The sequence below is a fragment of the Syngnathus acus genome, chromosome 22, assembly GCF_901709675.1.
Source record: "Syngnathus acus chromosome 22, fSynAcu1.2, whole genome shotgun sequence".
NCBI lineage: Eukaryota > Metazoa > Chordata > Actinopteri > Syngnathiformes > Syngnathidae > Syngnathus > Syngnathus acus.
This window is the reverse complement of record NC_051106.1, coordinates 3,919,178-3,941,678: the sequence shown is the minus strand read 5'-3', so window position 1 is coordinate 3,941,678 and position 22,501 is coordinate 3,919,178. Positions and strand designations below refer to the sequence as shown.

Here is a 22,501-nt window from a genome sequence, read left to right as displayed (position 1 = left end):
ATCTAGTTTTGACGCCCTCTGCTGGCAGACTATTGCAACGTCCATAGGAAAAATAAGGTAAAATAATAATCACAAAAAGAAATGAATAATTTAATATGAGAAACGATGCAGAAACAGTAGACCGCAAATAGTTAGTTTAAACTCTTTCAGGCTGAACTGATTAGAATATTTTTAAATAAATCCAACCGGATAAACACATAAAATGACGTCCCTTCCGCCGCGTGGTTTTGGCTCCAAACTCCCGTCCGGAACGGCAACATTGTTTTGCGCCAACTCCAGCTCCTTGACCGAATACACTCATTTTCATCTCGGCATTTTCATATCATGGCAGCGACAAAGGCAGTGGACTCCCAACTTGACGATTTCCTTGAAAACGGAGAGGAACTGGAGCAGATTTTCTGCGTACTTGCGGGAAGTGACTCGGAAAACTGCTCTTACTCACGTGTAAGAAACGCGCCTTTTATCTTCCACCCCTTCAAAGGAATGTGCGCACGCAAAATACTCTTATTGAACTTAATTTCATATTTGTATGTAAGCTATATTTATGTTTTTCTTGCAGGGCTATGTGAAGAGGCAGGCTGTGTTTGCATGCAACACTTGCACACCAGATGCATCGCAGCCTGCTGGCATCTGCCTGGCCTGTGCCAACAAATGCCACGATGGACATGACATCTTTGAACTCTATACCAAAAGGTATGGTGTTGAGGTGAACTATCTTGTGCGAACAAAAAGAGTATAGAAAATCTTTGAATGTACTAAAATGTATAGTTGCATTGTATTCCCCGACCGTAAACAAGTTTTTAAGTTTCTCTCCCTGCTTTTCGCGACAGAAACTTTCGCTGTGATTGTGGAAACAGCAAGTTTGGAGATTTCCAGTGTAAACTCACTCCGGTAAGAGTTTTCTTTCATTTTCATGAAATTATATCCAAGTGCATAATGGCAAATGAGTGATGAGCACCTCGTATTGGAAGTCAAAATATTTTTTGTACTTTGCTTATCGTGATCATTTACTCTGATAGGCCAAAGATGAGGAAAACTCCAAAAACCTTTACAATCACAACTTCTCTGGACGCTACTGCTCTTGTGACCGGCCTTTTCCAGACAAAGAGGACAAGGTATCCCATTCGTTCATTTGTGCACCAGCATTTGGTTGCTTTGAATGTGTTTACCATGTTGAAGTAATTTCTCCACAGGTCAACGATGAGATGATTCAGTGTGTCATCTGCGAGGATTGGTTTCATACCAGGGTATGTATTACTTATTCTTGACAAATGCAAAAATGCACTTAAAATAAAATATAAATAGCTCTGTTAAGAAAAAATGCACTTCACTAAATATGAACTGTTTTGATTCCATTTAGCATTTGCGCTGCGAAGTGGAGGAGCTGGATGAGATGGTGTGCGAGGATTGTATGAACAAAGCTCCTTTCTTATGGACGTATGCTGCTCACCTTTCAGGTAATCCACCTTCATAGGTAACAACAACAAACGCCCAAGTGGCAAACATATCGTGTTCTTTATACATTTGTCTCATTCTCAGTTTCACCTGAGCAAAAGGAGCATAAAGATGAGCCCGTAGAGGAAGCAAAAAAGAAAGAGGACTTTTTGGAATCGAGTGAAATTAGCCATGAAGAACCTTCCACCAGTCTTGAGCAGAAGGTGGGGCCGCTTTTACTTTGACAAACTGCATTTTAGCTCACTTTTTATGAATCTAATACAGTTGGCCTTTTGTTTATGGTCGTCCCAAGGTTTCAATTCTTTCTTAGCCCATGTCATGTTAGAGCAATACAGTACATGTCCATGAACATATGTACACTACTTTTTGTACTTGGCAAGCATATACTGTACTTGCAATTACACTATATATATTCGTGTCGTGTGGAATCGGCGCAGATGTGCAGCGTTGCTGCGTTTTCTCTGTTGTGGGCTCGAGCTTGCCACTTGATGGCGTAGAAGAGCAACGTGACAGGCTCCCTTTTGGGTAATTAGAGGAGACATGACCCACAAGGCCCCTCTGTCTGCGTCTCTGCAGACAGCTTTGGCTGCGCTTCACAGGCCAGCTTTACTGTAAACCGCTCATTTTCGCCGCCTGATCATTTCGCCCCCACTGGACGAATCTGGTGTTTTATACAGCCGTGTCGCATCATAACTCACTGTCTCACGTTAGGGAACGCCAACCAGGAGCTTTCCTCGCAAGCGGAGCCACGGGGACATGACAGACTGTCCCGGGGAGACCAACGCGGTGGCTTGCAAGCTGAAGCATTTCCAGTCCCTGCATGTGTCACGGTGTCAACAGGGTGCGGTGTTCTGGCCATCTTCGTGGCGCTCTTTGCTGTGCACCTGTACAAGCTGCAAGGTGGGGTCTCCAGCATCAGACTAGCCCAGGGGTGCACAAAGTATGACCCACAAAGTAATAGTATAATATTTTGGCCAAAGAATTTATTTAATTATTATTCTATTTTTTTTTTACAATTCACTCTATTGATTTATATACTTATTATTTTTTATAATTCACTAAATTCAATTGACATGTTTGCCCACCCCTTGGACTATCCTTTTTACTTGTGCTTATCAAAATTGGTAATTTTCCAATGTATAATACTTTTGTCATGCCTATGGCACATAGAGGGCTTACGTAGCCGCACAGGTCCACTTCCTCATGGACCTGTCCGACTCACTTCTGGCCTACGAGAGAAGAGGCCTGGACAAGCCGTTTGGAAAGCATCCGCTGATGACACTGACGAGTTCAATGGACAGAGTCCAGCAGCTTGAGTTCATTTACGGTGAGACTTTTCTCTGTGGCTACACTGATATTTGTGTGCTCTTATTAATCTTACTTCCTTTCTTTTAGGTTGTAACGAGATGGCTACTGCAGTAACTGCATTATTTCACAAATGTGCAGGTGAAAATAAGGTGAGGAACTCATTTGTATGGATGCCCAAGCCCATCCGTTGAAATTTAAGTTGAATGAATCCAAATATATATATATTTTTTTAAATAATTGTTTTAGTTTATTATAGTTTAACAACTGGATTTGACTCTAGTTTTGCTGAGTCTCCTGTTGTCTGCTGATCCAGTCATTGTGTCCCTCAGGAAGTCACTGCGGAAGCTGTATATGAGCTTTTCCAGGCGCTTCAGGCTAAAAAGCAGCGGAACGTCAACACGGGCTACCAGTGACTAAAGTGCTGCAGTCTTGTGGTGCTTCTCCCATGAAAAGTTTCCCTTTGTTGAAGAAGAAGAAAAAGTGCAATGTTGGAAGCACATTTGTTTCTGTTCAAGATGCCTCAAATTTGAAGCTAGTTTTTAATTAACACGTTTGTGATCTGTTTTGTTTCTACACTGGATACTTGGAAAAAGTCTGTTAAAGACATGCTGCTGTTTATTAGGAAATTTGTTCTTTAGGCAATTTAATAAAGTTGAGTAATTATTTTCAAATGACAAAACTACTATTTTATTTCATAATATCAAACCAGTTTATTTTTGAGGACCACTGTTGCACACCTTTTGAGGCGCCAGTAGAAAAATAGATTCAGTGAAACTAAATGCAATAAGTCTACAAACATTAATTTCTAAGATGCCAGACAAGTACGACGTACCTGTGAGGATCCAACACAACATTTCATATATTCAACTAAAAACAAAATGTGCTAAATAACATCTATATACACAAAAAAAAAGGAGCTACAACTATCTGATGCAGGCTGGTAAGCTGGTAGAAAAGAGCTTGCATAGACATCAAGGTCTACAATAAAAACCCAGCTGCAGGCAGGGAAGGCACTGACCTCGCTACAGCAAAGAGTAAAACAACCACTTTAAGTCAAGGGAACATCCTCTTGGAAAAGTCAACAACTACGCAAAATGAACATGAGGAATCTCAAGTTTAGTGTTTTCCCCCTGCTGACACAAAGCAAGCTGGGAAATTTAGTTCTGCATTTGCAATCAGATTTTCTTGAAAAAAAAATGTGACAATTCACACAACCTACAATAGTGAGCAAATTGCCCCAAATGCAGAACATTTACAAAGGAAATCTTTTTGAGACACAATCTTTACAGAACATTCGCGGCGAGTTTCATGACAGGACAAAGTACACGACGACCACTTCAATGCAATAGAAACCATAAACAAACAAGTGGTGCTTGATTGGTTATGTACAATGTTTCCCACTGGAGGCCAGCAACTTTTCTTCATGCGATTCCTTTTGTTCCTCCCCCCCCATTAAAAAAAAAAGACTCATGCTGGCATGTGCGCTTCAGTCGTGGACTTGCATGGTTTTGGAGCTACAAACGCTGACTGCGCGAGGCCGGATGGTTGTCAGTCCATAGTGAGAACAGTCAATTAGTTCAGTGATTCCCAACCACATTTCTAAGATCATTCAATTTTTTTTAGTTCATCTACGTCTAGTAACAGGTAGAACAATGAAATGCTCTTCCTGCTGGTGGAAGAAATTGATCTGATGTAAAATACATAACGGTTGGGAAACACCTAATAGTGAATTAACACGTGGTTTGAGATAGAATGACATCATTGAGAACTGAGTTTGAAGGTAGCTGAAATGGAATCTTCAGAGGATTGGTTAAGGCTTCAAGATTTGATTAGTTGATGCTATTAGATTAAGAGGAAGGAGCGTAAGCACACAGCCTGCTGTGCTCCTTCTGATATGTTCAGAGAGACCAGGCTGGAAATGTGCGAGTACAGTACTGAGATTGTCACCACACCTTCGTGTGTGTGTGTGTGTGTGTGTGTTTACCAGTAAGAAGACACGCTTGCTACTGTTTTAGGTTTCTTACATCTGAGGTTCATGCTATCTGGACTCCTGGGCTGTGAGTGTGAGTGGTGGTCTATATGTGCAGTTGGTTCACGCACGGCCCTAGTGGCCACATTTAGTCAGTGGTATAGAAATATGGTTGGATCCTAAATAATACACTTCGAAGTGAACCGTGTTCGATTGGAAATGTCTGTTTGTTTGGACGTGGCAGTTATAAGGAGCGCGGAAAGACGAGCGTGCGCGCTCTGCTCAGCAACGGTGGAAACTAGCTGCATGGGATGCTACAGAAAACCAAAACAAGCCAGTTTTGATCACAATGCTCTCCTACACCAAACTGCGTGGCTTTTTGTGAATGGACAATCCTGTCGGGCCATCATCAACATGAAGGGCGTCTTTGACCGCCACTTGACGAATGAGCTACATTAATGTTCTGACTCAAAGGACAAATCAGCACACGGATGGATCCAGGTGACCTCGAGATGCATACTTTGGCCTTCGACTCTGTGTGATGATGAATGGAGTTAAGTGGCAGAGTTAGGACAAAAAGGACATCATATAAATAAATAGCAATTGCCTTTCCACGTGCTTTTTGTTGAACACACACATGTATTTAGTGCTTGACCGTTCAATACGATGGGCTGTCAGTCATTCCCTTTTCTTAATTCAATTGCTGGGGTTAAAGTGCAGATTTTTTGTACGGGTAGTCAGGTTTGCTGGGTGACCTGCGGTCTCTGGCCATGTCCTCGCTGACACTGTTTCTGTGAGGCTGTGATGACTCCCCAACAACAACCATTTCCTCCGGAGCATCTCGAGGTCCGGCCATTCTGTCCTCGTAACCGTCCATGTTTCCGCTGTGCGAGCGCAGGTGGCCCAAGCCGTGAGTCAGATCCGTCTCGTTTGAGCGGGCCCTCGCCGCGTGGCCCATCCTGGGCTGCGGCCCCGAGGGGCTGACGGCGTCGTGCCTCTGCGGGTTCATACCGAGGACATCCAGCCGTAGTGGGTCTGGGCCAGTCCGTCCCTGTGCGTGGCCCTGGGACTGAGCGTCGGTGATGTAAACGGGTGTAAAGGGTCCCGAGGGGGCGCAGCTGTGGCTGTAGAGGTCCGGTCCCGCAAACGTGGACAGAGTGTGCGCGGGGGCTGGAGATGAAGGTCGACGGGAGAAGTCGTACAGGTCGGGAAACTCTGCTTGCATCTCCAACTTGGGATCGGGGGCGTGTCTCTTGCAAGAGTGCCCGTGCCCGGGGCCATGGTTGTGGCTGTGGCGGACGGAAGGACAGGGGCCGTGGGGCAGATGAAGGCCCGGGTGGCCCACGGGGCTGTGAGGACTTTCCCGGTCCATTTCTGCTATGTGCTGCTCCCTCAGCGACATGACTGAGACACCTAATGCGATGTCGGGCATGAACTCCCTTCTAATGGGCTCCATGCCCATCTGAAACAGAAGAGGAACGTTTGTGATGATATTTCTCAAAAGTGATCCACACGTGAACGGGCAAAATTTGTAATAGAGTAGACGGGGCCGAGCTAAGTCTTTGAAACGTTTCACCTGTTCTTCAAGACAGAACAGACACACTTACCGCTTGCTGTTCGGATAGCAAGGCTCGGCCCATAGCTTGCGGTTCGGTGCAGTCTGGGGGCTGGGGTCTGGGCACTGAGGAGAAGTCCGAGCCGCCATGCTTGGCCGCCGCATGGCGCTGGCTAAGGGTGCGGTTGCAGGGGTAGGAGAAGGAACGGGTGGGGGTCGGCAAGGGAATGCGGGGTCGCCAGGCGCCTTTGAGTTGAGCGAGGCTGGGTGTAGCAGGGGGGTGGTACGGGGGAGGCGGGGGAGGCAGCGGCAAGTGGAAACCCGCCACGCCTTCCAGCTCTGAGAACATGCTATCCATGGCTGGGCTGCTGTTTACGCGACATCGACCCACCTGGCGCAGAGCCAGAATCGGACTCTCGTCTCCGAATCGCTCGTCGGGAAAGAACTTGTACGGGTTCTGAAAAGATCAAATTTAATTAGAAAAAAAAAAAACATTTGTGCCACCGGCTTAAATTTCCGCAGTCTGCCAATTTCTTCCCCTTTCACTAACCTGTAGAAGTTCGGTGGCTCCGTCAGCTAAACCGAACTCCCGGAGGACTCGCAATTGCAGCTCGTAACTGACGGTGGCGCCCTCGCCGCAGTTGAGGGCGTACGCTCTCTGCACTTGCTCTGTGTGTCTGAGTTCCTGGAGCCTCCGGATCATCTCCTTCACTACCGAGAGCTGCGGCACTGCAAGACGGACATCAAAATTTCAATTCAATGCTTGCAACTTTTCTTTTTGCAATGTGTTTTTTTAAGAAAGTGTACCTATTGCAAATGAGTCTGGAAGTTTCCCCTTACCTGGGATTTCATTGGCAACCACTGACGGAGCAGCGGCCGAGTTAACGGTCATCTGCTGATGGTTAACCATGTGACAGCACTGCGGCACGGCGTTGTTAACCATGTAGAGGGTGTCCGGGACGTTGGACATGCGCACGAGTCGTAACCGCACCAGATCAGTCTGCTCCACCATCATTTCATCAAGCACCAACTGAGTTGGAAAAAGGCAAAGGGGAGCTTGGAATTGCAGAGCGCAGACGTTTGACACTTGAAGGACACGCTCGTAACCAATCTTGGCATGTTCATAAATAGACTCAGCTACAGTTCATTAGGCAAATATGAAAACTGCTAGAGAATCGAATTCCTGAGTGAGCATAGCAACAAGGGCTGCTTTCAAAGTAACACAGTGTGCCGTCATCTGACAGCCCAATCAATCAAGTGTCCTACCTTTGCCTCTTCCACGTAAGGAGAGAAGAGGCGAGGTCGCACGTAGATGCCGGCGTTCTTCTGCCTCAACCAAGCATTGGCTTTCCCCCCCTCGGCCGTCGGCAACATGTCTGACGGAGGCGTGCTTATCAAACCTCTTTTGAGCTGCGGATGAGAACAGGACATAAGCCTAACCGTGATGCAGCCACGCAGAAACCCGAAAGGAACACTAACCGCGTCGGAGAGGACATCGCTGTGCGGGGGCAAAATGTGCTCGGTTCGGATGGAGGGCAGCAGAGGGGAAAGGATGTCCTTAAGCTCCTCCACGTCCAGGTCTCTCCTCTTCACTCCGCGTTTGTTGACGCTGTGGGCTGTGCCGCTCAACAGATTGGGCTCTGCCCAAATATGAACATGGACAGCCACGTTTAGTACACAAGTAAATTATATCACATCAAATTAATTGCGATGACTACTGCAGGTTAAAATTAAGAGTTTACTTTTGCTTTCAAAGATGAGCTTATCCAAGCTGACTTGAGGTGGGATGTTTCGACCATTTTGAAATTTGGCCAATGTTTTGATCTGCTTTTAAATATATCTCGAAAGCTTTAGTAAGTGTGAAATATTCTCAGAATCATTGGGGGCTGTGCTCGGAGAATAATTACAGAGTGTATTATCTTACCCCTGTCTGCCATCCTCTTAATAAGCTGCTGCTCGCCCCACTTAACAACATACTTGAGAATGTCCTGCTCACTGGCCTGCAAATGAGACGAAGAGGTGGAGAGAGGGGGGGGGGGGGGGGGGGGAGGAGGGTGCAGGGAGACAACATAATTATCAGGACAAGGAGGTCATATATTGTCAGGGGGGAAAAAACAGCTGCTAAATGAGGATGAAGTGACAGTGCAACATGTTTGGACAGTATTCCAGCAAGGTGCAAGCCAGCTTGGCTAGTGTAGTTGGATTACAACATTTCACCTCAACTGTTTTGCCAGAAGCTGTTTTATTTTCCTAACTGCTGTATTTTAGCGAGCGGCTCTGTTAGCTCACCTGTAGGTAGTCGGATTGGATCGCGTTGAGAAAGTGCTCCTTGCCGAGCTCATAGAGAACATCTGAGGTGACAACCTGATTGAACTCCTCGCAGAGGAAGTGCATGGCCTGCCTGTGCACCCATTTGGAGCCGTACGGTTGCGAGCTCCACTTGAGGATGGGCACCAGTGAATCCAGAGACAAGCTTTCCACAATGATGTCTTCGCAGCCTGACAATGTGAGAAGAAAGACAAGTTTGACGTCATCAAGTGTTTGATTGGAGAAGATTTTCAGGTAAAACAAGGTACACGTGAGGATTTTCCCCGTCACGTTCACACACTCAGCGAGTCTCTTTCAACTGACCTCCACATCCTCCTTGCTGTTTCTTAAATCAGAGCGCATACCAGAACAGCAGGTAGTGGTTTAACTCGGCAACACACCGACCCACAAAAATGCCTTGAGAGGTTGATGTGGGTTTTTTTTTTTGCCTGCTCTTAAAACACGATGAATACACTCGGGCGCCTGAGTAAATGTGACACGGCCAAATTATTTGAGGCAAAATATGTAGTTTTGAAATGTAAGCAAATCAGAGGTCTACCACTTTCAAGAAAAAGAGAAGTGGTGCTGTATTTACTTTTGGTTTAAAATGTATTTCTCTAACGCAGCTCTTACAAAGAATGGATAAGCTGTAGCACATTTTCAGTTTTATCAGCAAGTTACAGAAACAGCTGTTTAGAAAGAAGAGGGGGGAAGAACCCCGAAAAGTTTGGAAAAGCCAAACAAAAAGCAATGGCACGTTGCCTTTTAGCCGGCTATAAACTAAATTAACTGTTCTAGTTTCCCCGCCAGCTGCGTCTTTGACTATCTTCTCTGCCGTCTGTCTTCTTCAGTTTCTCTGTGTGCATCCTTGGCCACACATGCACGAATGTAAACAGCTTAGCTTCACGTCTGCCCATTAAAATTCACAGCAGCCCTCCATCTTAAGAGAGTGCGCTTTTATTATAACTTGAAAATTAAAATTCACAGTTATAGCCAATATGACCTCTCCGCAGTTGCTAACCCCTCACGCTATTCCACTAGCTGAATCCTTTACTTGTTATTATGCGGCACTTCATGTTAATGGAGCACACAACCGCTAAAAACATTTAAAATGGAGGCTGCACTTGATGGCTTGTAAACAAGCCGGTGAATGTAAATCACGTGCGAGTATCACTCGAGCAATGGCAGCGACCGCAAGCAAGAGGCGGGATGGTCGGTGAGGGCCAACGAAAGGAAAGACCAAAACCACATCAGCCCTCTCTGCAGGGCACTTGAAAAATTAATAAGGCTTTTAATACTGCAATACTGAAATCATAAAGGGAGACATGTCTGGAGGATAAATAATGACGGATGATGGCGCTCAGCTGCTGCAGAAACACCTCCATGCCGGTAACGCTAACAGACAGCGGCGGAATGGGATGGCGCCGACAGCGTGACAGATGAGAGGATATTCTCCTAGTCTGCCTCCTGAAATAAATCTCCTTGCTGCCTCCTGAAGAGACCCAGTGTCCCCTTGAAATCTCCAACTGCTTCAGTCTGCCCTAAGAGCCAACATTTTATTTTGTGTGAACTGGCCGGCCTGACATCTGTCATTATGTCATCTTCTGGCAGAGTTAAAAAAAAAAAAAAAAAGCTACATCAGCATATTTTCACTAACACTCACACAACTATTTTAATATGACAACATAAATTAGAATGTCATGCGTGTGTAGGAAAAGACTGTTTAAAATGAATGACTCCACTTTTCCTGACCGTCATCATCGCAACAAGTCTCTAGTGTGAAAGGTTTTTTTTTTGAAAAAGTGCTCCTTCTATGCATGCTTGTCGTATTTCTCTAAATCAGGTTGGCACCAACGATGGCGCTAAACTTCCATTGTAGGAATTAAATGCCACTAGTAGTCATTCTTAAATGTGACGTTGGCTTTTTATTTTCTCTTGATAGCTTGGTCATAGCCCAATGGACGCAGTCCAATCTGGGCTGCCACTCAACAATGTAGTAATCATTTTGACATCGACTCCAAAGACAGCAGCTATGGAGAAAGTTGGAGTGTAATGGAGAAAGTCAGAATCACACTCTTGCCATGTCAGCTGCCGCCATTCATTTTAGAGTCAAACCACAGACAGACTTTAAAATGACACCTTAGAGTGTTCGGGGCTGTTGCGAAAGACGTGTTAAAAAACGGGAGTTCAGAATGGGAATAACAGGAAGCTGAAAAGCAGACAAGGACGGCGACTTGGACAGGATGACATCGGGGCGAACCTCAACTATCTTGCCACATTCCTCACTGAGGTTTCATGGGAACTGATTAGTGCTGCACAGCTCAGTGGGAGACGGAGGCGAGATAAAAATACCCTCCGAATTGGGGGGAGCTGTGTCGGATGGCACCATTTGCTTGCTCACTGGCAAAGCTGTCAGACTGACAGCGACAGCACATCTCCAGGGTGCGAGATGGTGTGTGATCAGCTGACTGCGTTTGTTTACATCAGACCGCCCAACGCCAGGAGTCGACAGATTTTGTATCGAAGCTAACTCTGTGCTTTTTAAATATTTCTCTTAGGCATAAATGAACTTGTAGAGGCTATTATGTAAGAAGTTCAACTGTCTTCAGAGCTTTGACTTAAAAAGACGCATTGGGCTGTCGTTCCCAATATAAAATAGTGCAATAGTATTGCCATAGTAATTTACAGCAAAATATGAGTTGAAAAAAGATGATACAGTACATTGGCTAAGTGATAACAGAATCACTTATTTTCATTCTGTTCCAAGCTGCTGCAAATTTGAACACCTCTGACCTGTGACGGCCAACTGTCGAGCAGTCTGGGCAGCAGAAGTCATACTTGGAATATTTTAACATGCAATTAATCTGCCTTGAAGGTTGGAATATTAATATCAAGCCTTCAATGCATGCACGTTTGAGACACAAAGTTTTTAACAAAACTGTCTCAGAAGAAATACAGCATGCATACAAATTATAAAAATTTGTGAGTTGTTAATGACATATTGACATGAGAATGCATTATTTATTTGTACGCATGTGCGCTGTTAATTGGATCATAACTTACCCTGTGCCAGCATACTGAACTCCAAGAATAAAGCAATATGGTAGAGCTCCATTGCCTCTTCTGTGCGTGTGCTGGCCCCCCGCCCCCCTGACACCAAGGCTTGGACCTCCCCGAGGCTGCCAGTCGAGGGGCTACCACGCAGAACCAGTCCAAGCTCCACCGCATCTGTGTACATGCAGTGGAGAATCACCTGCACGTATTTGCGCGGGATGATGGACTCATCCAGCACAATTCGGGTCGGAGTCTGGAGCGTGCGCTCCGTCATTTCCTCCCCTGTACGAATGCGCCTCTGCAAAAGGTTTCTAAAGAAAGGCGAGCGTGCAGAGAGGATAGCCTTGTGAGCTCGAAGGTCCTCATCTGGGGTGCCTGGTGCTCCGCCGCCTCCCGAGACGGCGGCCGGCGCTCCGGCGCCTCGCTCGTTGAAACTCTCGACCATTTCAAAGTCTGAAGAGAAACTCAACAGGGCATCGTAGTAGCACACGTAGTCAAACAAGCCCTTCATATCTGCTTCGAGAGAGTTGGGCGTGCCAAACTCCTCACTGAGCTGCACCAGCACATCCACATTCTGTAGCCTGGAGTCCTCGGCGCTGCTCACTCCAAACTCCCCTGTGTACAAGTAGTGCAGCAGCGCGGAGAACATGGGCACATCGATGCCCGCTGTCTCAATGTCCATGTGGACCTCCGCTCCATAGCCGGGGGATGAGGAGAGCAGAGTCTTGAAGAAGGGGCAGCGAGCGGCCAGGATGGCCCGATGAGCTGGGAAGCAAGTCCCTTGGAAGATGAGGTCCACGTCAGTGCAGTACTTATGCTGATAAAGGGCAGCCAGATCCCGAGGCAAGCTAGGAGCCTCGGCTCGTGCCAGGCTGGCCTGGAAGCTCAGCTCTTTGAGGGCCGCCGTACCCTCATATTCCTCCACCAAGGCATTAGTGTCTCGGACGTCCCACCCGGACAGCAGCTCACGCATCTGTCGGGCGTGATCCGCCGAGCGACTGGATTTTCTTCGTTTAATGAAACGCCGTTTAAGGGTGGCCAGGCCAAGGCTTTTCTTCTTCCTGTCAGCAGGTCGCTCGTGGCCATGTTCCAGGCTGTAAAGCTTCGACTCCCAAGCATATCCCTGCTGTGAATAGGATGAGGTCCCTAGAAGGAATACACGAGCAAAAACACTTGAGCTTCATCTCAGTCTCAACGTGTAACATGAAACAGGGATGCATTGCTAACACATCCAACAGCATTTTTTTTTTCTCTCAAGTTAGAAAGGCAGTCGCACGTCAGCTGACGCAGCAAGCAAAGCAGAAATAGATTGCGTTCAATGGTAAAGAAAAATCTGACATGCTGTATTGGGGCTCAACAGTTATTTGAAAAAATAATATAATTGGTTCAAATTCCCAATTTGTATTTTTTTTCTCATTATGCATTTCCTTTTTTCATATTTCATTTAAATCACTGCAGCGTTTTACTTTCATTAACATATGGGTAGCACATTTAGGTCCAAACTGTTATTTGCAAAAAACATTAGCAAGTGAACTTTCGCCTCTATGTTCACCTCTACCATTATCAGCCCATTTGAGCACTTGTGGCTTCATAATTCAAACTATTGACAGTTATTTCTGGCATGAGGGGACTCATATGGCTGAGAAAGAAACTCTGCCAAATCAAGCAGTATGACCCCAATAGTAATAATTGCAATGCAGTGTATCATCTGTAAGCCAGACCAGCTTAAGTGAGCGACTCTATGGAGTACTAAACAGCGTTTCCTTACATGAACCTCAGCAGGATCGGGCCGAGGCCAAGAAATGCAGGCTTTAGGCAAAAGGGGATTTTAGCGTTGCGCAATTACCTATCCTCCTATGATAATGGGTTCCTCATAGATTCCTAGCAGGGAGCTCAAACGCAATGTAAGACGCACGTCAAAAAGTCCCTATAAATAGCAAACGTGATTACGTGGCACTTCAAAATGTAGAAAAGACTTCAAAATCAAAGATTTTTATCGTGATAACAGTTTGGCGCATTATGGTACAGTTGGGAAACCCTGATGTGGCTGTTATTTCAACGACTGTGTCAAATTTAAGGCTCGGGGGCCAAATCTGGCCCACCAAATCATTTTATTTGGTCTGATTTTTCAACTTCCATGATGCTTGCTAAAATTACAAATGGCAAACGCAAAACATCATTCTTTTTTTTTTTTTAAATCATCCATTTTCTGAACTGGAAGTAGAGTGATAATCAATTAATCTACACATTGCTCAATTCTGAGGAAAAAAATATGGACGAATGAAAATCAAACAAAAACATCACACCATCAGCACTTTTTTGCACCACGACTGTGTTGTATAACAGCTTGCAATCTGAGGCATGGACTTAACCAGTGACAAACATCAGTCTTGATTTATCTTGCTCCAAATTCCTCAGATTGCCGTCAAGGAATCTTATTGAGTTGAACAACTACGGACTGCGAGGATCGTTCAGGAGTCTGATAACAGCTGGAGGTGGAAAAATACATGTGCAATACAATGGTCTTTGTCTCTGTGGGACTCAGGTTGCACGGGCGGTTATGGTTGAAAGACGTCAGAGGCAATTCTGAATTATTTAAGACTGAGATAATATCGCGAATATGTATTCGAAAATAGTGATAGAAACACTTTTATGCTTTAACCAATAATGTTCCACTGGATTTATGTAGATTAGAATCATACTGTAGCGCAAATGTATGTAAATTCTATTTACCAATAAAGGTCTGCTGCGTCTGTGCATTGGCTCCTATGCGCGGGGAGCACGAGTGTGGGTAGCTGGATCCATTGGCACCCATCCTCACGTCTCTTCACTTGCTACGTGGGGGTCCCCCCTCTTGCTGAGTCATTCTGCTCAGGCGACGGCGGCGCTCCCTTCAGTCCTCAGTCGTGTGTTCGCCACGGATCCTCTGAAGAGTTCTCAGAGCCCCTGGGCCCGTCTGCCATGTCGAAAAACGTCTGGAAGAAAGAGGAGGAGGTAGAAGTAAGGGAGGGGCTTGTATCAAAGAAGACTGAGTTGGAAATACGTGTAAATACCCATGCAGTGATAGCCCAAAAATGAGCTGACATTTTGAAAAGATCAATGTTTCGGCGCTTGATCAAAGGAGCAGTTAATATTATCTTTGGCACCTTTTCAGCCGCAGTGATCTGTTAAAACACTAAAAATAGCGATTAAAAGCTTTTTAAAAAGGCGTGACTGGGCTTAATGTAAGTGTTGCAATGAGAGTCAACAACAAATGAAACGCAGACGTTTGGTGGGTTTTTCGGTTTGAAGCATAAAAATAACACAAAAGCGGTTTAAAAAAAAAAAAAAAGGAAACATTTGCAGCTTACCAGTGATGCAATAAGCAAGTACCACAATTTAGTTCTGCATTTGTGGTCTCTTTTAGTTTGTGGAGCGGTAAAAAAAAACAGGATTACCTCAAAACAAACATTTCCCTCAAAGCACATTAGCATATTTCTCAACTGTAGACATTCAAGTATGAACTAATAGGAGTAACTATTGTGGTTTATGTCTATTAAGGCTTTGCAGAAAAAGTGCTATTGGACATTTTACAATTAATATTAGGTTGTATGCTGCAAAATATCAACCCTTAAGATATTTTATGAGGAAAGGGAGGAAAGGTCTTGGAAAATTATTTTAAGTAATCCTAAGGTAAACAAATACAAGCAGGTTATTATTATCTGGATGGCAAATAACCTTTTTTTTCCTCATCGATCATCACATCAACGGCTACATGTTATGCTAAGTGCTAACTATTGTCATTTACTATATTCTATTTTTCCAACTCCTGCATTTGCATCATCTTCGACGTTGCCCCAGTGTGCTTCATTACAAACAGAATTACTGTCAACCGACACAGCAATTACTTATTCCTCAATGAGAGAAAAAAAGAGAACTGGATTGATAGATGTGTTTTATCTCAGCCTGCCATAGCGATTGATCACCGTGTCCAGCGCCTGTGGAGCAGCGAGCCGCCCAACACGTCCTGAGCATTCAACCCGGGTAAGGTGCTCATTGCTTTCTTTTCTTTCTTCACGCTATTCAACATACAGTCAAAGTGGAAGGGGCTGCTGCAAAAACATTGCTCGATCTTTATTTCATTAGGCTGCTTGAAATATCTTCACAGGGAATTCATTTGGACAAAATTAGAAACAGAATTTAAATATGGGGGAGATAAGAGGAAGGCCGTGAGATACACATATTGTTGTTTACAAACGGGAATGGGGGATTCTCAAAGGAGGATGAAAACAAAGCAGAAATATATTCAACGTTGCCAGCTTTAACTTACACCAGCGGGTGAAGCAAATTTAATTTGCACTGCATTGCAGGAGCAATGTTAAAGCACTGTCGAGCACAGCGAATGTTCTTCGCAGGAGCTGCTGGGCTCACACCATTAAACAAAAAGCGCCCACCTGACATGTTCTATTAAGCTGAGAATTAAGACACTTGCCCTGCGTTCAAGACTGAAACAGTGTTGTCGCTGTGCTGAGCCCCGAGTCGGAGCGAGACGGGGGCAGTGCCATAGAGGAGCAGAAGGGTTGGGGGGTGGGCAGTGCTGGACTACACGTCCCTAATGAGAGGTGACAGCAGACACTCCCCACCCCCCGTCCACATCTCTTTACACACATGGACATATGCAACCTTTCAAGGCACTCACCTCGCTGCACTCCTCTGAATAGCTTTCAATAAAAATGAGCCGGTCTCCGACTGAGCGGTTCGATATAAAAATGCTCGCTGCAAGGACACGATTGATGTATTATTTAAATAGGAGTCAAGTCACTTTATTAATCATTTATGTGGATTTCCCCTACCAGGGTAAGGGGTATGTTTCCAAGTCTTCTTACCTATCTGCAATTGCCAAAAATCAGAAAAATTAGAAAACAAATGCAGACAAAAAATTGAAAATATATATGGATAATGATATAACATAAAAATGGACCCATCCTCGCTACGCTGAAAAATAAGGCTATGTTGACAAATAGTTGACCACATTCATTAAACAACAGAATCTTTACAGGAAAGCCTAGCTCTGTTTAGTCTCCAAGGCAACCACCCGGTTTTTGATGTAACTGGACCACAGCGCCAAACCACAGTACAGAGTCGGTCTACACACACTATAGACCCAACAATTAGGGCAGGTAAGCACAGAGTCCGAGGCAGCTTTTGCCACGGGGGAAGACCTATTAAAGAATAACCCAAATCTGTATTATTCTTATTCAATTGTGAAAGGTCTGCTTTTCCTGTGACATTTAGGTGGAACTTTGAATTGTCCCACCCATGACAACCCTGCAAGCGTATTAAAATTGAGACTAACAAAGCTTATTTTTTTCCACAGAGATTATAGACTGCTGGGATATCTGATACAATCGTAGGCACCCTAAAAAGGATCATAATAAGCAATGTAAGCAGAAACCATAATTCTGTCACCGTGACCTTCACTATACCAACGTCTGCCACTGCCAAAGAAAAACAATAAGTCGCCCTCAAATGGAATGGACGTAGTATAGAAGGAGCAAATGTTCCACGGGAAATTTAATTTGACTAAATTGGTCTGAAAATGTCAAGGAGAAATAATTTTTCTTCCTGAGGCAAGGCAAAGATTGCTGAATAGTCAGAAATGCCTGAGAAGACTTTTGTTAACAAATATGTCCAGTAAATAAGTTGCAGTATTTAATCAACATATTACTTCATCGTGTGATTTTTTTTGTTTTTGGTCGAATGATCATCCCTAATGTCGTGACACTTGACACGGAAGATTGTCAAAGACATTTAAATGAAGACTACAGATTATGCATCTCAGGGCTGCATTTGACAGTTAGATGGCAAATGGGGTCATCTGAATGATGCCAGACGCCGTCGTCATAAGAGCTACAGGAAACGGGAGGAATTAGAAGCCGCTAGAATAAACACGGCATGCGAGAGAAGCAAATACAATGTGTCCAGAGCGATGACTCATGGTGGGCAGTCTGTGGATTACACTGGGGTCAAGCACCACTACGCATTCGGATTTTGTCAGCTGATTTCCTTTCAGACTGTCGGCTGGAACTCATGATAGTCTGTCATTCTGTCGACTATTGGTTTTGTGTTTGTCATTAGTGTATCACTGCGTCTTCCAAATGTGGACAAAAATCTGATTTGAATCGATTTAATGTGTGCCAATGCAAGTGCACAGTCACTATGAGCCTCACTGTAACTAAATGCACCAATTGATGCCGTTCAGTGAATAAAAAAACAAAACAAAAAACACGTGGCTAAATCTAACTGGGAGCGACAGCATTGGTTAACATAGTCTTAATATGTCAAATTAGAGGTGTGCCAATTATAAAATCAGGGGAAAAAAAATACCAACAGTAATTAACAAATTAACGAAAAGGTTACTTGTAAAAATAAAATGCGGCCTACCACCCAGTGTTGGTGACCTTTGCAAATTACGAGACGAGGCTTACTCTAATGACCTGACAAAGTCTGCCAGCCAATGTCCAGCTGCCAAAACCTATGCGTGCATCTTTTAAGTGAATGCATCTTGTTCAGTCCTCGCTGCACAACAAAAAAGATGAGTCGGGTCAAAGTCTGACTCGTTCAAAAGCTCCAGGGCAGGTACGTGCAAGCAAACGCAGCCTTTTATGCCAGTCGTGCACATGTGAGCATGTCATTCCAATAATGACATGTCATTATGTGGCCCTAAACCGCTGACTCAAATGCTTAACCTGGTCAGGAGGAGAACTTCCATGTTGACTAGGGATTTAAAAGCACCTTTCTAACCTTCAACATTGACATTTATCCTTCATTCAGTACATAATAAATGTTGAGGAGTCACAGGATTTATATAGTGTGAGTTCTCTGGGATCCACGCCACTTTACAGAGATGACAGCAACAGTCACACATTTAGCAGATGTTCACACCAACATGGAAATAATTATTCACTATGGTGTTGGAAAAAGGGTGTCAAATTTGTTTTCGTCATAAGCCACACTGTAGTTATGGTAGCCATCAGGGGCTGGTTATAGCACAAATGTGTAATCACTAAGGGGGTGGAACATTATACCAAAAATAACACTTCAATATGTATCTTGGTTTTTAGTTCACCGTTTGGTTCACAATGGGTACAGTTAAGGGAACAAAAAGCAAAACAAACATCTCTTGTGTAAACAGGAACATATGTCAGAATGAAAAAAGACTTTTCTTTTTGGGAAAGTGCAACTAACATCTCAAAATGAAAATGGAAACACAAATCTGTTTGAAGAAATGTATATTCATAAAAAGATGCAAAAACATTATGCCAGACCTGAAGTGGGGCTGTAATGCTGGTTGAAAAAATATATCAAACTTGGGCTCCCAAAATACTGGTTCCACGTGACAGAGCAGAATTGAAGTGAAGGAAAACTTGTGGCAAGCTTTGACAGCCACCAAAATGGCATCGAGGGTCAGATCTAGCCCCAGGGCCTCAGGTTTGACATCCCTGCGTTAGCTGGATGCAAAGGCACATTACTTAAAAGGCAAACGTGGACACGTAATGACAGATTACGTAATCTGGCAATTGTAAACACACCGAAGTACTACTATAACAAACCAATAAACTGTTATCTGCAGCAATCAAATCATAACACCGTTTTTGCAAGCAAAGCATCACAGAGCAGGATTCTCAAAGTACAAATGTGCGACGATAATGATCAACAAATTGATCACAAAAAGATTATAATGATTTCTAGTCGGGTTTTAAACATAATGCAATGGTTTGATTTGGCTTTGTTAGCTTAACGTCAACGCTGAGCTAGTATCGCTTCATGGGGGCGAGGAAGGGGAGGAGGTGCTATGGCGCTTCAGCGGAATCTTCGCTTAAAAGTGCTTGAACGATAAAAGCGACTTAAGTCGGTAGCTGGCTTGAATTCAGAAGTATTGTTTGGAATCTAATCTAACGAAAGAGGGGATTCCGGTGGAGCATAGTCGTGTTATTAGTGGCAGATCTCGAGCATTTGGCTAAAGGTAAGCTATGTACTTCGCTCCTCACAAACAGCGATTTGATACCGCGATCGCTGTGCCATGTAAGCGTTACAAGACAAATAACATGTTATTAAGGTTACCAGAGTGGGTGGTAGTCGTAGATGGCTGATATCTTTATCTTCGCTTTGCCTTTGACTAAAAATGCAGCACTCCGACCCAAGTTGTCCCTGGCAGAGGGAGAGAGGGGGGAAAAAAACTGCAGCTCAACACCTTCTTTTTCCAACTCAGCTCGTTACGCGCGACTCTACGTCAGCGTCCACATTTGATCTCCAATCAACACTCCGGTTCCACTTGCAAGGACTTTCGGGTAAAGTACCGATGTTAGTTGTGGTTTAAAAATATTCTTGGATCGTTTTGTTTTCAGTTTGGTTATTTATTTCCTTCGTAGTAGCTCAAAGCCTTCTTAGGGTGGTTGTTATGGCCCAGTGCTGCCCTTTTTCAAGATCGTCTATAAAATGACATTCGGATTCCGGTTCTGACTTTCAAATTAAAATGAGAGTAATGCATCTTTTTTTTATTAGGGAAATATAGGGGCCTGTGATCAAAGTAGTTTCAATTAGTTGTCTTATATTACTTATTGCAAGAAATAATAGCAAAATTTGTGAAGGGAAGTTTACTGTTATATTGTCCACCAATCTCTTGTTTTGAAAATCCTCTTTCTCCCTTTATTTGGCATCACTCAACAACGTCGACTAATGACAGGCCAGAACGCAGTCAATGTTCTGCAGGTTGTGCAAAAAGACAGGAACGAGCGCCCTCTTGCGACTTCTTTTTGTAGTAATGAAATTAACTTTTACTTATTCCGGACAGTACTGCATACAATAATATTGTCCATTTATAGCTGACATTGGAGGCCCTAAAATATAGTTAAGATACAATACAAATTTAATTTGTTTTCATATCAGATTGAAATGAGCGACACTGAGAGATCATCGAACACTATCATTAAAACATGTGTAGACGTTAAAGAATTATACGGATTATAAATACATTACAAAGATTATGTATTTTAGAGGACGGCATGTTCATATATTTGATTGCAATTGGTTGTAGTTCTTCTAATGTCCAGTTGAGGGAGACGCAGGACACACAATACAGGCAAAAGCGTTATTGCTACATTTTGAAAGAATTCCTGAATTTTATACTTATAAAATACTATTGCTTTAGAATAACAACAAAACAACACTGAAAATGTATCAAAAACTTCTGCATTTCGCTTCTTGCAGAACGAGTCAGTCCAGCAGGCAGATGCTCTGTAAAATTATTCTAAACTATTTCTCATAATAGACATTCACCATAACAATTTATCCCAATATCAATGTTTTTTTTTTTCTGGTTCCATAGAGGTTTTTAACATTTAACCATTTTATTTTATTTATTTACCCCTATCATGTTATCTTATGTCCCCATCTCATCCTGATGAGAAATTGGCCAGTATATTTATTTACACGAGGCTGTGGAATTGACTCCTCCCAGGATGAGGGTTGTGAACTGCATCAAAGTGTGTCTTCTCGCAATCTCACGGGAAGTGGGGGAAAATGTCAAAAGCAACACTTTGTCCCAAGTAGAGTAGAGTGAGCTGAACTGAGCAGAAAGATGTTCTCCGCTCTTAAGGCATGTTCACAGAGGGGCTCCAAAGTGATGAAAGGCTTCCAGCAGGATCACAGGTCAATCATCCAGCACAAGCCACCTAAAGACAAGATCGGGCCAGTGGTAGGACTCACACTATTATTGCTTAATTAGATATTACTTTTTAAACTAAAAAAATAAATAAATTAAGACGTCATCCAATCAAAGTCAGTCCGTTACAGAGCACTTTATGGTTTGTAATGCAAGGAAGTCACGCAAAGTGTGCTTCCTAGCTCACTGGCAGCGCAAAGAAGATGTTTTATTCATTTCTTATCCATAAGTCAGTTGAAAGTTAAGAGATCCTGATGGAAGTGAAACTGAGCAGCCGCTTGTTGATGCCACAATAAAAGCCTCGATCTGTCCTCAGAGATGCCTGGTCCATGTTAGCAAGTGCAATGTGGCATGAACTAAAGTATCAAGACTGAAAAGTGAATGAGAAAATATAACTTGAGATTGCCATGTGCACTCGTCATCCTTCAAGAAGGTGTTGAACTCACAACATGGACGTTACTTTCCTAGTGGAAATATAATTCATGTTTTTTTAAATGGACTTTACAGCAATCTGTGTTGGCCATCTGTGTGTTTGCTGCGGCTCTGCTGGCCCCAGCTGGATGGATCTTGCACCATATCCCACACTACCGGCAGAAATCATCTGCACCATGATTGACTGTGGAGCTTCTTGCCGTTCGACCCAGAAGGATTTGGATGATAAAGTTTTGATGATTTCATCCTTAAACATAAAATAAAAACTAAATAAAACAATGTGCATTTGAAGCTTTTGTTCAATTGTTGTTCTCAAAAAATGCTACAATACGTAATGTTAAAACCCAAAGCTGAGTGATTGTCTGTTTTTCTTCAGTCATTCTTGGGCAAAACATTTTTAAATTTGTGTTTAGTATTTGTATTTTTCTGTATGAAATTAGTATTTCTAATTTACAATCACATCATTGTTAATCCCCAAAGAAACTGGAATGGGTATAAAATCTGAAGGTAGAGCCAAACATTACAAGAGCAACTTGATATCAATATGTCTATTAATGCAATTGCTGCTTGCAGTGCAGTCAAATTTCATCACATAATGCTGAGATATTAATGTTTTGGTTAACTCATTTAGCTACATGTCTAGTCAAATCAACTTTGAGTATAACGAAGGGCAGTTGTACACCACTGCAAACTATAATCACAATAATAAACATGTATT

The 22,501-nt window shown here is 43.5% G+C and overlaps 2 protein-coding genes and 1 long non-coding RNA gene across 3 annotated transcripts; 2 read left to right on the top strand and 1 right to left on the bottom strand.

Moving 5' to 3' along the window:
* Positions 1 to 228: 228 nt before the first annotated feature.
* On the top strand, positions 229 to 3,437 carry LOC119115941 (putative E3 ubiquitin-protein ligase UBR7). Its single transcript, XM_037240870.1, has 11 exons — positions 229 to 444; positions 560 to 693; positions 831 to 891; positions 1,020 to 1,115; positions 1,194 to 1,247; positions 1,361 to 1,457; positions 1,540 to 1,658; positions 2,167 to 2,355; positions 2,626 to 2,782; positions 2,851 to 2,912; positions 3,093 to 3,437. The coding sequence occupies exons 1-11, from the start codon at positions 325 to 327 to the stop codon at positions 3,174 to 3,176; spliced, it is 1,173 nt and encodes a 390-aa protein (XP_037096765.1). The 5' UTR covers positions 229 to 324; the 3' UTR covers positions 3,177 to 3,437.
* A 767-nt stretch (positions 3,438 to 4,204) lies between these two features.
* Positions 4,205 to 20,112, bottom strand: btbd7 (BTB (POZ) domain containing 7). Its single transcript, XM_037240868.1, has 11 exons — positions 19,752 to 20,112; positions 14,382 to 14,623; positions 11,658 to 12,794; positions 8,577 to 8,785; positions 8,212 to 8,287; positions 7,767 to 7,927; positions 7,554 to 7,697; positions 7,128 to 7,317; positions 6,838 to 7,016; positions 6,340 to 6,744; positions 4,205 to 6,194 (listed from the first exon to the last, which is right to left on the bottom strand). Exons 2-11 carry the CDS (start codon positions 14,461 to 14,463, stop codon positions 5,442 to 5,444), a joined length of 3,336 nt encoding a protein of 1,111 aa, XP_037096763.1. The 5' UTR covers positions 14,464 to 14,623; positions 19,752 to 20,112; the 3' UTR covers positions 4,205 to 5,441.
* A 1,128-nt stretch (positions 20,113 to 21,240) lies between these two features.
* LOC119115942 lies at positions 21,241 to 22,469 on the top strand. The gene is made up of 2 exons (XR_005096210.1): positions 21,241 to 21,384; positions 21,859 to 22,469. It is a non-coding gene; the product is annotated as an uncharacterized LOC119115942 (long non-coding RNA).
* The last annotated feature ends 32 nt before the right edge of the window (positions 22,470 to 22,501 follow it).